This window comes from Acinonyx jubatus, chromosome B2 (genome assembly GCF_027475565.1).
Source record: "Acinonyx jubatus isolate Ajub_Pintada_27869175 chromosome B2, VMU_Ajub_asm_v1.0, whole genome shotgun sequence".
Lineage (NCBI taxonomy): Eukaryota > Metazoa > Chordata > Mammalia > Carnivora > Felidae > Acinonyx > Acinonyx jubatus.
Genome location: NC_069385.1, coordinates 84,200,375 through 84,217,515, shown reverse-complemented (window position 1 = coordinate 84,217,515; position 17,141 = coordinate 84,200,375). Strand labels below are relative to the sequence as shown.

Genomic DNA, 17,141 nt, shown 5'->3' with positions numbered 1-17,141 from the left:
TTTTACCTTTCCAGCTCTGAAAAAGGAATATATGGCAGAGGGAGTCACTGGATCACTTTCTGGTAGTCAATATACAGTGTTCATTTCTAAGGTTACACAGGTGCCAAAAGTGAACAATGAATATGAAAAGCAAGGAGAAGCCAAGAAGTTAAAATGTTGGTAACAGAACAAAACAAAGTATTAGGTCAATGTAACAATTAACCTTTGGTGTGTATATACTACTGGTGAGGTTTAAAAATCTTGACACATAGTGTGAAAACAATTACATATGCACATAGTTTAAAGATTCAGATAATTCTACAAGACTTAGTAGAAAAACAAAAGAAAACCCAGCAATCCCCATTACCTACAATTGTCTCTTTCTAGAGGAAGTCATTTTAAGCTGAGAATTTTCTTTCCTTGCATTTCTAGTTCCAGTTTCATCTCTCCACTGGCTCTCCATCTCTTCATTGAAGTCTTACCTAAGTATCTTCCTTAGGCTGTGGTAATTTAGGACACAATTTTTGGTCATAATTTTCGTTTTCTCTGTGATGATATTTTTCTGGTGAGTTTTATTAGCTATTTTTCTGTTTAAGTTTTTTCCTTTTTTTTTTTAAAGTTTATTTATTTTGAGAGAAAGAGAGGGAGAGAGAGTGTGCACATGAGCGGGGGAGGGGCAGAGAGAGAGAATCCCAAGCAGGCTCCGTGCTGTCAGTGCAGAGCTTCATGTGGGGCTTGAACCCACAAACCGTGAGATCATGACCTGAACCAAGATCAAGAGTGAGATGTTTAACTGACTGAACCACCTAGGTGCCCCTTAGTTTTTTCTTTTAAACTGATTTTTTTTGTTTCTTCGTATAAATCTTGTTTTGGTACAAAAATATTGTCATTATGGAAAATTTTGAACATATACAGAAGTAGAGAGAAGAGTAAAATGAATCCCCATATACTCATCATTCAGCTTCAACAGTCATCAACTCACAGCCGTATAATTCCATCTTTGCCCCACCTGCTTATCCCTTCCTGTATTGTTACTTTTTGTAGTAAAATATACATAACATAAAACTTACCATTTTAACCATTTTTAAGCATAATGTTCTTTGTCATTAAGTACATTAGCATTGTTGTGTAACCACCACTACCATCCATCTCCAGAACTTTTTCATCTTCCCACACTGAATCTCCCTACTCGTTAAACAATAACTCTCCATTCCTCCCTCTCCTCAGCCCTTGGCAACCACCAGTGGAAGGTACTCTCTATCCCCATAAGCTCGACTACTCTAGGTACCTCATATAAATGAACTTGTACAACATTTGTCCTTTCATAACTTGCTTATTTCCCTTAGTTAGCATATTTTCAAGGTCCCAAACTGAGCATGAATTTCCTTCCTTTTTAAGACTGAATAATATCCCATCGTAAGGATACATCACATTTTATTATTCATCCGTTCATCAAGGACACTTGGGTTGCTTTCACCTTTTGGCTATTGTGAAGAATTCTTCTATGAACAAGGGTGTACAAATATCTGTTTGAGTCCCTACCTTCAACTCTTTTAGGCATATGCTCGGAAATGGATTATTGGATCGTATGGTAATTCTATGTTTATTTTTTTTAGGAGCTGCCATACCATGTTTCACAGTGGCTGCACCATTTACACTCCTACCAACAATGCACAATGCACCTTTCAACAAAGGTTTCTACACCCCTTTCTAATACTTGTTATTTTCTGTTTTGTTTGTTTTTGTTTTTATAATTTTTTAAAATGTTGATTTATTTTTGAGAGAGAGAGGGACAGAGTACGAGCTGGGGCGCGGCAGAGAGAGAGAGAGGGAGACACAGAATCTGAAGTTGTGCTGACAGCTCAGAGCCCAATGCAGGGCTCAAACTCATGAACCAAGAGATCATGACCTGAGCTGAAGTCAGACACTTAACTGACTGAGCCATCCAGATGCCCCATGTTTTTGTTTTTATAATAGCCATCTTATAGGTCTGAATTGGTTCCTGTGTTATTTATGAAGCAAATCCCAGATGTAATATTTCACCCACAAATATTCAGTGTGTATTTCCAAAAGATAAACACCCTTTTAGAAAATAGAACTCAAAAAAAGAAAATAGAACCCCAATGTAAATAATTAATAAAAATTTTAAAATATCATCCATTATCTTGTCAGTATTCACAATTTCAACCATTCAGAAATGTAATAACTTCTTTTTTAGGTTTTTGGTAATGGAACCAAATTTTTCATAATATATTGCTATTAGTTGTCTTTTAAGTCCCTTTAAATCCATAGTTTCCATTCTTTTATTTTTCCTTGCAATTTATTTGTTGAAGAAATTAGATTGTTTTATAAATTTTCCTGTGGTCTGAATTTTGTTAATACATCCATGTAGTATTTAATATGATCCCCTATATTTCCTTGCAAATTGGTAGTCGAATCTAGAGGCTTGATCTGATTCGCATTCAATTTTTTGGCAAGCCCACTTAGGTGGTATGGGTTCTTCTACTGGGAGACATACTATCTGGATGTCTCCTTTTGTGATACTTAGTGGGCATTTATGATCATTGTTTAGGTCTGCATGATCTATGGTGGTTGCTATTAGTCACATGTTGCTTTTTACATTTAAATTAGTTCAAATTAAATAACATTAAAATTCAGTTTTTCAGTTTTACTAGCCACATGTCAAATGCTCATAACCTCATGTTGCTCATGGCTACTGTGTTAGGGCAGATGCAAAGCATTTCTATCATTACAGAAAGTTCTCCTGGGCAGCACTGGTCTAGATCTATTAATTCATTAAGGGTGTGTTTCGGTGCTGCTCTAATTCTCATATTCATTTTACATTTATCAGCTCAAAAACTTGTATAAGGAGAAATGTCCCCATATCTACTAGTTACCCAGTGATACAGTTTGTATAGGAAAAGCGGAATAAAGTTTAATTCCTTCCCTTCAGTGAGGTCGATTCTGTAAGTTACAGATCAATATACCATGCTTGTATCAACATAATTATATAATTATTGTTTACTGCAGACCCAACTAATGAATTACAGTTATACTTCCCTTTTTATTCAGTTTTCTTTTTCCTTGAGCATCTAATTTACTTTACCTTTTATTGCATTATCTTACAATATTGTTGTTTCAATTTTCTCCCCCAATTTTCCATCGTGTTAATCTATTCTATTAAGATCTCCCTTCCCCCTCTCCCCCCGTGAGATCTTATTCTTAGAATTCTTCCTGTTGAAACTTCTTTCTTCATTGCTGTTTGGGGTTATATATACTTTTTCCTGAGTCTTACAACTTCCTTTGTCTTGGCTTTTTAAAATTGGTTTGCTAAATATGTCTTCCTAAAGTAACTTCCTAAAAAGAGTTTGTGGAAGGCAAAGTTTCAGAGCCATTCCATTTCTGGAAATATTTTTCTTCTATCTTCACTCTTGTTTGATATTTTGGTTGGACATAGAATTCTAATTTTAAACTCTGTACTGTCATATAGAAAGTTAAAGATATGTCTCATTATTATTATCCCTAGTTAATTTCAATATCATTCCTTGTTTTCCAGTGGACAGGGATTTTTTTTCTTACTGTTCTTGGGTAAAAAAATTCTCAGGGAATACTTTGGTGTTCTGTGCAGCATTCTATCGATATAGGTCTCAAATAGATGATGTATATAAATTGACATTAATTACATATATAATATTTCTGAAATGTTGCAAATTTGAGTGTGTAAAAATTAAACAATAAACTCTAGGATGTGGTGTGTGCTCTAAATCAGCAACTAATGTTTTTCCTAAAGCCAGTTTCACTGGTCTGAGAATAAAGGGGTGGAAATAAGAGTGGTTCCTCTATTACCTCTAGTGATCCACTACTGAAATTTTTGCTTCCAATTCCAGAGTAACATTGGGCTCTGCTGGTGTAGAGGTCTCGGTTTCCAAGAGAGCACTTCTTCTAGTAGTTGACTGCAATGTTTCAGCTAAACTGGTGGTTGAGATTGCTATCTGGTCACTTGGGGCTCCTCATGTCAGTGGATCAATAGCCAAAGAAGAGGTTACTCTATCTATTGGCAGGAGTGAGTGAATGATCCTGCTTGTCAAGGAGTTGCCACCACACACTGAAAGTTTGGAGTGTTTCTAGAATGCAGAAGATACACTGGGGCATCTCTTAGTTTTCCCAGGTCCCATGATTAAGATCAGTAGAAAACAACAATACGATATAGGAAGAACTGCTAATGGCCCAGATCCTTCAGGAATGAAGATTTGGGTCACCTCACCACACAAAGAACCATGCAAAGAAGTTAGGTGCTTATTGAGAGCAGAGAAATATGTAGTGGAAGAAGGTAGTTTATAAATACCTTCTACTTCCATGTGACCAGTAGCAAAACTGAGGACTGTACCCTCATTTCTCAAAGTGTATTTGCACTTCCCTCTTGTTTTGCTATAAATACATTTGTGTACATATTAACCAAATATTTTTTTCTCCCTGTCATTCTTTTATCATATGTGTTAATAGTAGCTATTAACTTATACCTTGGTACTATATAGGATCTCAAAGTGAGAATGTGATTCAGCTAGATGAGGCATGAACAAAGTCCAAAGATGATTAAAGGAACTTTGTATCCCCTTTTGGAGAGAGGTGTAGGTTGTGTTTGGTTGTATGAGGGATAGTTGTCTCATGCTAAGTGAAAGTATGACTTTTCTATTGTCTTTTTTTTTGAAGTTAATAGCGTTAAAAGGGATAAGACACAGATGTCAAGTTGATGAGGCACAGACTTTGGTAGCTTTGTACTGTGGCAACTTATCTAAGATGGAGCTAAATTTCTCAGAATTCCCCTCCCTGTATGGTTCTGAGTTGGAGTTGGTTGCAAGAGACGTTCTGTGTGAACTTGGAAGCCGGTAGTGAAGCAGAAACCATATTGCTTACTCTCTGAAGGTCAGTGCAAGGTGTTAGGCAGGTGAGCCACTTGCTCTCATTGTTACTGATCTGCTAAATCACTTTGTGGGTATGGGGTGGCAATGGGGCCTATGTTTCTTCAGTTGTTAGATCTCCTCCTTGAACTTTTCTGACTTCTGGGCTAAGTGCATATGCAGCTCTTGGTGAAAGATGCCAGCTTCTCTTGCAGATTACCCATGACAGCACAGTTGGAGGTGCTAAGAGAGACCTGGGTTCCAGTTCTCCCTCATGTTTCCTTGTTCTTGTCCACGTTTAGCTCTACACCCCACCCCCTGGCTGACTTAGAGCAACTTTAGGTTCAACACTAGACACAGAAGCCATGGCTGCTCCACCAGCTGCCATGATTGCATAGGATCAGTCTCATACTGGTTCCGCTTTCTCGTTGAACCACACCCTGAAGATAGGTCAGGAGGGACATAGGAGCAGTGGGGAATTCTTATGCCAAAGGCCATTCAGTTTTCATGGGAGGAACACACATATTTTTTTTAGTATTAAAATTCATGAATTTTATTCAGAAGAGTTTCTAAGATGCTCCCTTACTCGCTACCATTTTATTGTTTTCTTCCAAAAATGAAAATGACAATTATATTTATTATGGAACACTTGGTAGATACAGGTAATTACCAGGATACAGATAACATTTTGGTGAATATCCTTCAACTCTGTCTTTAGTGCATATATCTATAATATATATGTATACATAAACATACTTTATTTTTATGAAAATGGAATATTTAGATTCTGTTTTATAAAACAGGTTCTCTATCCACACATCAGCATATCATGAATGTTTATCTCTAGATAATTAGTCTCCAATTCAAGAACTTAATTTTTAATTACTTTGCAGTGTTCTGTTGCATGGATATACCATAATTTATTTAAGCCAATCCCTTATTTTTAGCCTCAGATTATTTTCAATTTTTCTTCATTGATTAAAAAAACCTCTGAGATGAACAGAGATAATCCTTTTAAAACATTTTTATTGAGTGCTCTGTACCACGCCTGTAGTAGCTTCATCTCTATGCAAATCTACATCGCTAAATTTCTGTGTGATTAAGCTTTTCAACAAGTGTATTGAAAGAAGGAAGGCATAGAGAGGTACATTTGTTTAAGATTGGCACGGATTTAATTTTATAAAATAACTAGGTCAGGGGTGCCTGGATGGCTCAGTCAGTTAAATGTCTCACTCTTGATCTCCACTAGGTCATGATCTCACAGTTCATGGGTTTGAGCCCCACAAAGCCTGCTTGGGATACTCTCTTCCTCTCTCTCTGCCCCTCTCCTGCCTGTGCTCTCTCTCTAAATAAATAAACTTAAAAAAATAAATAACTAGGTCATTCTAAACTTTTCTATAGGTCTTCTTGGAATGCAACATTTGGAGTCCCTCTTACATCTGCTTGCCTCTAGAACAAAGCTGAACTTGTTGATCCATCCCCGTGAAGTGAAGCTTGAAAAGAATTCTCTCCATGTTCCCAAATCCCTTTTTAAGTCAAAGTGCCTCCAAATTGCCTCTCCTTGTAGACCTTCTGTGACCCACAGTATACTGGAGAAAAGCAGAATCTCAGTCCCCATCCCAGAAATAGCGCTTGCATTTTCATGTGGTTCTCATACGTGTTAGAGTTTGAGAAGCACGGATTTAGAGCTCCAGGCTTGGCTCACACTTGACCCCGGTCCTCCTCGCTGAACAACAGAGGTAAGGAGACTAGACCAGCGGTAATAGTTATGTTAGGGACAGGATCTCTACCCAAGGATCCACTCAGACACTTTTCACTATCCTCAAGCCCTGCCTGCACAGGAAGCCGGCCACTAAAGATAGACTGCCTGTGGGAGACATAGGGACATAAGGGACCTCTGCTAGCTGTGCAGCAGGGTGAAAAAGGGTGGAACAGGAAAAGGAGGAAGGCAAGTTCCTGGATTCCAAAAACCACAGTTTGTCTAGGTGCTACTTTCTCCCTTATTTAGCACATAACTTTGTCATATGACATCCCTTTGCTGACCTCTTTTCCTTTTGCATTTTACCCCGCATTCAAAAGTCACCATCTAAAACTTTTCTCCATGGGTTAGAAACTTTAAGTTGTCAGGGACTGAATGTGCCCTGTTTCCAACAGTTTCTGGCAGTTCTCTGCTTTTATGGTGTAGTCATGGTGAAACCTGAGTCATCTGAAGATGGTGCCCGTGCCAAAGAACTGGGGAAGGAGCTTGTTGACAAGCCAGGATGGCAAGGAGCTGGGCTCGAGTAACTGCTGGGCACCCAGGGCCACTGTCCTATTGGGACAGGAGAGCTGCCCCAATCCTAAATGTGTTTATACAAATCGCCCCAAACTTTACAGTTTTAATGAATACTTTCTGTAGCAAGAGTGTTTAGAGACGGCCCAAAATATAAAGCGTCTCCCCGGAAAATTGTTTCTCACAGCTCTGAGTAGCAACACCTAGCTTTTGCATGTGCCAGAATTCCTTTCTTTCCTTTTCTTTCTTCCTTTTTTTTTTTTTTTTTAAACTGAGAAACCACAACATTTTCCTGGACAGGCAAACAAAATACCTTAATTTGTGTTTTAAGTAAAAATCGTTTCCCTCCTGTTTCATTCACATACATTAAACTATCCAGAAAGTACCTTGGTTTGGCCTCGTGTGTGTGTGTCTATGCGTGTGTGTGTGCCATTTCTCTAAAATTATGACTCATAGTCTGGGGGACAATGATTGATTTTTTTCCAGTTCACATAGCTGCTCTGAATTTCTCCTCACAAGGATGGGCCTGTTTATTCACTCTGGGCATCGTTGGTAGAGCGCTAGTGTAAACAGCCCGAGGAACCCGGTGGGCTGGGGAAGCGGGCGCCCTGTGTTCTCCGCGGGGAGCAGGGATGCTGGGGGCCAGGTGGGGCTGACCGCATTTAGAGACCGCTTTCGGACCCCCCCTGGGTTTGCGATGCCTGCCGGGGCAGCCAGAAGCGCCATTGTGATGCCGGTGGGAGGGGTGGAGCCACCAAGTCCCGTCTCAATTTAGACTTCTCACTCCGCTTCTAGGCGCGCCCATTTCAGATTGCTAAACTCCAGAGTCAGGGGAAAAAAAAAAAAAGCGGGGAGGAGGTGGAAAGCCACACCCCGCGGCGCCCGCGAATTTCCCCAGGAGCCGACGGTGGCTCAGGCAGACGCGGCCGAGATGCGGGGCCCGGGGCTCCTGACCGCCGCCCACCTCGTGTGCGTGTGGACCGTGGTACTGGCCGCGGCCCCCGGGTAGGAGCGCGGGCGCGGGGCGCGCGCGGGGGGCGGGCGGGCGGACGGGCGGGAGGGGGCGGCGGCCGTGCGGCCGCGGGTGGGAACCCGCCGCGCCGCGGCACTCCCTAGCCAGGCACCGGCCTGGAGGCTTGACCGCCTGTCGCCTCAGCGTGCTTCTCCACGGAACAGTTACTTTTTCCACCCGTGAAGTTGTTGAAGCGTCTCTCTGGCCGAAATTACTTTCTAGAGAGTCCTTCCAGTTTTAGTCCGTGTCGCCTCTGCCTTTTCCTCAAAGCAATTTTTTTTTTTCTTCTCCCACACAGCGTGCCTTCTTCTCCCGAAGGCACATGATCTATTTTTTCCTAACTGTCCCAACTTCGGCATTGGCAAGGTGGGGCTGCGGCGACTGAAGTGGTTCAGGTGCAGACACTGCAGGAAGATAACTAATGAGACAAGCCGCATAATGGAAAGTGCCTCACTCCTAAAGGGTTTTGCAGTTGAGCCTTAACCCCTGGCTTGGGCAGAGAAAGTGCTGTTTTTGCTGACTTTTATGCCCTGCTACACCTGGGCATTTTACCACTGGCAGTTTAATTTCAGATGGTGTCTTTCAATCAGTGGTATTTGTTAGATGATGTTTTCTGGGGCAGATGCCCAAGGATGAAAGTTTGAATAAAACCCGCAAAGTGTGTGTGTGCGCGCGCGCGTGTGCGCGTGTGTGTGCGCGTGCGCGGGTGTTTAACCCAAGAAAAAAAAATCACACTGGGATGAGGTTGTCTGTAAAGGAGAAGCTTAGAGGCTTATAACTTTGCCACTAACTTATGCATGCCACAGTGTATGCCATCCTGTGCTCTTCGTGGCTTATAAAATGGAAATAACACATGCCCACCTCTAGTGTACAGGAATTACTGCATTAAAATTGATTTATGGGATTTCTTGTTTCCATAGCATTTCAGTGCAGTTGCTAAATGGAGCAGTGGGAGCAATACAGGGATAATTGCAACAATTGGAACTGACACAGTATGGAGGGTCTATCTCACTGTCTGTGAAATTTGAGGATTGGAAAAGAATGCAGATGTAAAGATAAGAAATTGTATTTTTCTTTTGTTGGGAACTCTTTAGGCCTAGGTTTCTGGTGACAGCCCCAGGGGTCATTAGGCCTGGAGGAAATGTGACTGTTGGGGTAGAGCTTCTGGAACACAGCCCCTCCCAGGTCACTGTGAAGGCTGAGGTCATCAAGATGGCAGCCAACCTCACGGTCTCTGTCCTGGAAGCAGAGGGAGTCTTTGAAAAAGGTAAGATAAACAGCACAGAGTCTTACCCTTCTGTAGTAATAATTGGAGTATGTTAATAAAGCCATGTGCTAGGGTGAGTAACAGAGAAACCCCAGAGTTGCAGTGTTTTATGTAGTGCACTTTTAATTTTTGCTCCTGTGAAGTCTAAAATGGTGTTCTTGTATGCTCTTCCAAGAGACCCAGGTTCCTTCCACTTTGTGGCTCCCTCATCAACATGTGCCTTCTGAGACTTCAGGGAAAGAGCACTGAGTTTCTCATGTGGGAGGTTTTTGTGGGATAGGCCTAGAAGTGGCTCATTATCAATTCTGTTCCTCTTGTGATGGCCACGTGGAGCTGCAAACAAGGCTAGGAAATGTAGGCCGGTGACTGCCCAGAAGAGGAAATGGGCAAACTTAATAGTCTGACACAAAACCGTATTTATATAGCTTACATAAACCATATGCAACTGTGTTTCTTTATATTTACTGAGTGCTAAGGATGTTAATAAATAGGCTTGTGGAAAGGAAAAGAGCTACACAATGTTAAAGTCCAGTTTTACGGAATATTTCTTAATTTTTAAAGTACAGGGGAAAATGATATATATGTGGGAGCCATTTGTGAAAGAACCCACTTCCCTTAAGTTTGGATTCTAATCTGGTTTAGGGTTAAATTGGCTCAGTGAATGTCTTCTTTTTCGATTCTAAGGGAAAAATAATTTTGGGGGTAAATACCTTAGCTTTTTTTCCATTAAAATGAAACTTTATAGTATTTTTTTTTCTAATTGAAAGAGAAATATATGCTCAGTGCTTACAATCTGATAAACCATCCTGGAAGTACAGGAAATAAGCAAAGATCACCCATAATCCTAACCACCTAACTATAAGCACAATTAACTGGAAGCATGTTTAGATGTTTAGTCAGAGGGCAGAAATTGAGGCATCAATGCCTATAATGTTAAGAGTTATCTTAAAAAATTAATTTAAGGGCACATAATTAAGAGTGGAAGGGATTTCACAATAGTTCATTATATTAATGTTTATCCTCTACCAGCATAGAGAAGTTAACACTATCGTGAAAGGAGATAAAATCAAAGTTTATCTATATCTCCACCAGAAGTTGACTGACTAGGTGGGTAAGTTTGGGATAGAAGTCAGCAAGAAGTGGTGTGTACAGGGGCCAAGCCACTTTGTCTTTCATAGGAGAAATGTAAGGAAAGGAAGGTGGGAGGCCTTGTTTCCCTGGAGAGGAAATGTAGATTAGGGCTAAAGATCTGAGATTGTCTTAGCACCAGTTGCATGATCTCCTGCAGTAACCTAACTGTTCCGAGCCTCAGTTTCCTCATTTATAAAATGGGGATGATGAAACTTACTTCCCAGGGCAGGTGTAAAGTGAAAGTCAGTGTCTAGCATCTATTGGGAATTCAGTAAACAGCAGTTAATATTATAGGTAGTAATACTGAAGAAGATGCAGGAAGCATTATTTCCTTTTTATACGGGAGGAGACCTCTGTTTTTGTTATTGAATTATTATTTCTGAAAATGAATGAATCCTGGTCTTATGATAATGGCTAAAGAAAATATTGAAATACTAAGTCAGGGCGGATAATATTTCATGTAGTTCCACATTCATTATTTACTAACTAAAATTTATCATCTTGGCTCTACTAGTGTGGCAGTTTTACTGCAATGCAGAGGTCCAGAATAACATGGATGATTTTAATAATGTTTGGGCTTTGCTGAGATGTTTGCATGCTCTTATTTTAGAATTTCTACTGCATTATCTTTTCTGCAATCTCCTTTATCAGGCTCTTTTCTTTTTTCTGCAAATAGTACCAACACTGTGGTGGGGGGAAGGGGATATTGTGGCTCGTTTTTAAACTTTATTCTTAGATTTTTCTTTTGGGAAGAGAGTTGGTCATATGCCTCTGGGAAGGCTAATGTGCTCAAGACTGCATCAGACAACACTGTCCTGAGAGCAGAATGGATCTTTGAAAAAGAGAGAGAGAAAATGTACCTCTTTCAATGGGTGTTTTTTTGACTCTGTTGGCGTACAGTTTCATTGAAAATACCATTTCTGGGAGTACTCTCTCTCTTTCAAAGGAGAATGTTACTCTGTTATCAGAGGCTATGAGTCATTGTTCTCAAAGCAGATGCTTCCTGTAATGTTAGGACTTAAGGACCATGACTTTTTTTTTTTTATTTGACTTCTCCAGTTGGAGCAGTACATAGACAAATGAGCATTTTAAATCAGTGCATCTTCGACATCCAGAGATCCTGCTAGGATTCAATGTTTTCTCCCTTGCCACATAAACACAAACACATAAATACACCTTAGGTCTGATTATTTCATCACTTTCTTATGAGGGCCTCCAGGAAAAGGTTGGTTCTAATAAAGATTCATCTTCCAGCAGAACTGGGTAAGGAGGGGGGACTATTTCTGGGTGGCTGTTTCTAACAGTCTTGGTGTTTTTAGAAATTCCTGGTGCAGAGCAGTGTTCCAGCATAACCAGAATGCATTTGTAACCTAATTCGTGTCAGAAAGGATAATAGCTAAAGGATTCACATTGCAGAATATGCCTTAAAAAAGGGATGGATGAAACAGGTGAAAGGGATTAAGAATACACTTAATCTTGATGAGCACTGGGTAATATATGGAACTGTTGAATCACTACACTGTACGCCTGAAATGAATATAACACTGTCTGTTAGCTACACTGGAATTAAAATTTTAAAAATGGAAAAGATAGAAATAAAATTTAAAAAAGTCAGGAAAGTATCGCTTGTCCTCAAGGAAGAGTTCATTTATTTGTTTGACAGATCCAGGGAAAATTTTATTTACATTTCCATCCTTGAGGCCAGCAGCATTGATTACATTAGAGTTAGCTTATTCATTTTTAAATATATTAATTCTACATTTATTGGGATCAATTATGAGGTTTTTTGGGTGAACAATGGCCCTTTAGCATAAGTGTTTCTACTAAGCTTTGTGGCATTCTGTACAGGTGTATTAATGCCTCTTCAGTGGTGAGATTCAGACATTGAAGTGTGCTGGTCATTATCCCTGCCACTATTCTACCGTACCCTACCATCACCACCACCACCACCACCGCAGCCCTCATGGCCACCGTCGTCATCATCCTCTTTATAGTGAAAAGAGCTAAGTTCATAGTCTTCCATTGCATAAAATAGTTAAGTGGACATAATTGACAAAACATGGTAAAAATTCAGCAGGCCGTAATTACCAGAGGAGAGAAGATGGAGTAGCTTTTGGTATTTGAAATCGAATCAGACTCTACGTTGGGTGGAGAGTGAGTCTGTCAATTTATTTCTTCCCTTCTTGGTTTTTATCTTTTCCTTTGGTGTGATGTTACCCTGGAGTTCCATGCCAAATCAAGAAAAAAAGTTTAAGAACACTTGAACTCATGGGTCAGATATGAGAACTGTCCTCTCACCTGTGAAGGCATATGGAATGATTGAATTATTTTTTAATGTCCTAGAAATCATTCTTTCTGCTTTATTCCCCTTCTCTTTCCACAGTTTCAGATGGTCATTTGTAAACTTTCAGTGTTTCTCTTGAGTGAGGTTTGCCTCAAATAATAACCAATACACCCTTTCCCCTTATTAATGAATTCCCTGTTGATGGTTTTATATAAACCTGATTTAAGAAAAAAACCTAAACAGAAAATGTCAGTGGAAACCTTGGCTGTTCTGTAGGGCGTCTTGTGCTACAGTGGGAATTCATTGTTTATTTAGTTATGGTGCCAAGCCTACTTCCGTCTTCCCATTGAGGCATTGGCATGAGACTTACTCTATGAGTGTAACCATATTATTTATTATTGCTTTTTCTTTTTGCTTTAAAATCTTGGAGAGTTAATGGGGTGTTTACTTCCTATATTTTAAAAGTTAAAAATTCTTGGGGTTCCTGGGTGGCTCAAGTCAGTTGGGCATCCGACTTCAGCTCAGGTCATGATCTCGCAGTTTGTGAGTTCAAGCCCTGCGTAGGGCTCTGTGTTGACAGCTCAGAGCCTGGAGCCTGCTTTGGATTCTGTGTCTCCCTCTCTTTCTGCCCCTCCCCTGCTCATGCTCTGTCTCTCTCTCTCTCCTTCAAAAATAAATAAACATTAGAAAAAAAAAGTTAAAAATTCTTCTTTGTCCTTTATTGTCTTTCTCACATTGATGATAGGGTGTTTTATTTTCTATCTTGATCCAGGTAAGGGTGGGAAATCAATATATCTCAAATTTGAGATATTAGCTGAAAAAATTAAAAACAAAAAATCATCCAATTCAGTTTGGATGGGCTTTCTGGTGGATACAAAGCTCCTGAGCGTACGTTTCATGGCTTGTAGATCAAAATCAGTCCCACGGTTTTTATGAGAGTAGATTAATTAGTGTGTGGGCAGGTCTCCCAGGGCAGGTTTTCACAGGAAGCTTTGCCAGTAGAACTCAGTCTGAACTTGTAGTTTTGTGAGAATTATTTTTAAAGGGTGTGGACTCTTCATTCACATGTCTTTACTATTGTGTGATATGTATTTATACGTATATATATATACACAAATATATATACGTGTGTGAGTATGTACGTGGTGCCAGAGGGTAAAGGACCATAGTGTAATCACGATGTGGTTAGACTCTGAAGCCAGGCTACCTGAATAACCTTCCATTAGTGATTGTATGTGGTCAGTCATGATCTCACCAGGCTTCAGTTTTATTATCTGAAGAATAGTGGTTCCTGCCTTATGCAATTACATGGTTATTGTATGGATTAAGTGAGATAACATGTTTATAGCACTTAACACATAGGCATTATTCAAGAAAATGGTAGCTATTGTTATTAAAAGTGAATAGTAACAATCATGACAGGCAATTATTAATCATCAGTTGGGATGATCTTGAACTGGGAACTCTATAAAAGGCACATCACTAGGAGGAACTGGGAAGAGATTTAACATATTAAATACTGAGTTTCCTTACAGTGCCAGGGACTTAATGCACAATACTTCAGTAACCTTGTGACGAAGACACTATTATTTTCATTTTAGAGATGAAGAAACTGAGGCTAAGAGAGGAGAAATAACTTTCTGGAGTTAACAGGGTAAATAGTAAAGCTTGACTTTGAAGTCGGTTCTGTTGGTTCTGAATTTGCAGGTTTATACTGCCTGAAAAAACATGGCATATTTTTTGTTTGCCTTACTTTGGGGTATTGGTGCAATGTTGTATCAGTCACCTTGCTGTAAAATTATTGTCGTGTTTGTGTGTGGTGATTTAGTCCTGGATCTAATGAAATCTAATCTGGATCTGAAGAATCACAATGAAATGCTAGCTCTCCACCTAATTTACTTGGAGCTTCACAGAATTTTGGATCTGGATGGGACCTCTGAGATAAGCCAATTCATAAATTATTCAGTCAGCAATTTATGGCTGAGGAGACTAAGGCATGGTGTTTGGTGACTTGACCAAGAGTTGAAAACATCACAGGCCCCCAGATTTTCAATCCAGTGCTATTTCCATTATACTCTAGGAAATTTTCCTAACACATGGAGAGCCCTGCGGAAGGCCTAACATATGGAGAACTGTGTGTAAGACCTAGGGTGTATTTGCAAATGTTGATTTTCCTGATATGGAAGAAAATAAGGCTAGCTAAGGAGTTTTAAAATGCTTACCTGCATATTTGTGCAAGTTTCTTATTTCAGCTCAAGGTGGAGTTGCTCTTTATGGACTAATGGTTCTACATGGGGTGGGGGTGGGGCTAGGAGCCTCGTAGATCTTTCTAACACTAAATCCTGTGGCTTTCTCCAAGTGTGAGTTGTATTTATTAGAAATGCAGACTCAGGGTGCCTGGCTGGTTCAGCTGGTGGAGCATGTGACTCTTGATGTCGGGGTTGTGGGTTTGAGCCCCGTGTTGGGTATAGAGATTACCTGAAAATAAAGTCTTGAAAAAAAAAAGTAGACTCATGTCCACTCCTTCAAGACATTGGTAAGGTCCAGGAATCTAAACTTTATGTTAAGCAGTCATCACAACTGATTAAAATGAGAATTAAAATGAGAATGACTCGTCTTCAGCATCTCACGAATTGCTTCTGACCAGGTAAGTGCTGGAAAGCCTGAGGGTGAGAGACATGCCCTTGCAAGTCTAGGATGATTCATGGCTGGCTGAGAGAAGTCTCTTCCTAGACTTCCGTATTTGCTTTCAAGCAACCCCCATCCCTAAGCATTGGGGTTCATTTTATGCGGTAGAGAAGCATATTTTGGGGTTTGATTATGAATCAGTGACTGAGTGAAGCTGAAAGTGAACATACTGATTCTTCAAACTCCAAGTTAAACATGTGCTGCTCCTCTTCTAACACGAAATGAGTCACTCCTCCAGTGACTCACGGAGGGGTTGTGGTGGAAATAGAAATCAGATCCTGTAAGAATTTGGGCTGGGTTACCGTTTGATCCTTTATGTTGTAAAGAGGACTTTACAATGCTGAAACCAGTTGTTTGCCCGATGACATTTCCCCCCCGTTAACTTATTATTTATCGGTTATTTGCTCTATCTGAGTGTGAATGAATGGGGGCGATGGGGGAATAAGAGGAAGGAAGGATTAGAGGAGGTTCAGAGACTCCAGAAGGATAACATAACATATAATATTTAAAATGCAGAAGGCTGGAGAATTTTTATTTCTTTTTTGTATAAAAAATCCAATGTGGTTTGTAAATAGTGCTTCTTGTGTGTGACCCTGTGTCCCGTACCACTACCTTTTACATCCAGAGCTATACAAATGCCCATTCATAAATGTTCTACTTCTGCTGATATATTTGGCATTTAGTGGGAACAGTCATTTCACATACTAGGGGAGGGAAGGGTGTGCTGGAGGAAAGAGCTGATGGCTGGGAGTGGTAGTCATGGGGAGATAGAAGTTTGTGTGTGTGTTTTCTGAAAAGATGCTACATTCTGCTTTAAAGTTTAGGGAGACATCCAGGGGGAGATGTACAGCAGATAGTTTTGAAATTGCAGCTAGGGAGAGAGTTTAAGGCATTGTTTTCACAGAGGCAGACAATATTCGAAGTCTTGGTGGGAACATGTAAGATGCACAAGAGAGACAAACCCTATGGAACAAGACTGTTGATAGAAGCTTGGAAGAAGGAAAATAAATCAATGAAATGGACAAACAGTGAGCAGCCAGAGACTGGGATAGATTGAAGATGGTAAGATGTTTCAGAAGCCAAGGGAAGAAAGTTACAAAAAAGGAAAGTTTTAATAGTCCCAACTGTCCCAGAAGGTCAGAGAAGAAAAGACAAAGACAGAAAAAAGAACATTGGTGATCTTCAAGTGAATGGTTTTAAGTTGAAACAAAAGCCTAGTTTTAAGTAACAAAAGGGTGGTGAGAGAATATGAGGGTAGGCTACTCTTACCAAAGTTTGATGGTTTAAAGGAGAGAGGTAGATGATCTTTTAAAATGTACAGTAGAGAGGTAAAAGTGGTGGCTGCAAAAGGGGACGGGTGGATAATTCATGGATAAGAAATGGTGGGATCAGGATCAGGAGCACAGGTAAGTGGATTAATCATTAAAAAAAAAAAGACTTGTACTTTTTGTTTTGATGCAAGAAAGAGATAAGGAAAGAAATATTTTGAGGGATGAACTTGAGATGAGGAATAAAATTGAAATACAGTTTTAGGAAAATCTGCCTCTAAATTGTACACATCTGGTCATCTCTTCATAGGAAGTGGGGATATACATTATAAGTATTGGAGA

The 17,141-nt window shown here is 39.9% G+C and overlaps 1 protein-coding gene across 5 annotated transcripts in view; it reads left to right on the top strand.

Moving 5' to 3' along the window:
* Positions 1-17,141, top strand: part of CD109 (CD109 molecule) — a 173,635-nt gene that overhangs the window by 23,891 nt on the left and 132,603 nt on the right. For 2 of the 5 annotated variants that reach the window (XR_008298528.1, XR_003419529.2), the window contains exons 1-2: positions 7,769-8,154; positions 9,256-9,428. Coding sequence is in view for 3 of the 5 variants with exons in the window: in XM_027057398.2 (XP_026913199.1) it covers positions 8,081-8,154; positions 9,256-9,428 (247 nt within the window). In the remaining 2 variants the exon portion in view is untranslated. Of the gene's footprint in view, positions 1-1,595; positions 1,674-6,278; positions 6,617-7,767; positions 8,155-9,255; positions 9,429-17,141 lie in introns of those variants that run through there. The other 3 variants (XM_053222566.1, XM_027057398.2, XM_027057397.2) reach the window with 3 other exon arrangements.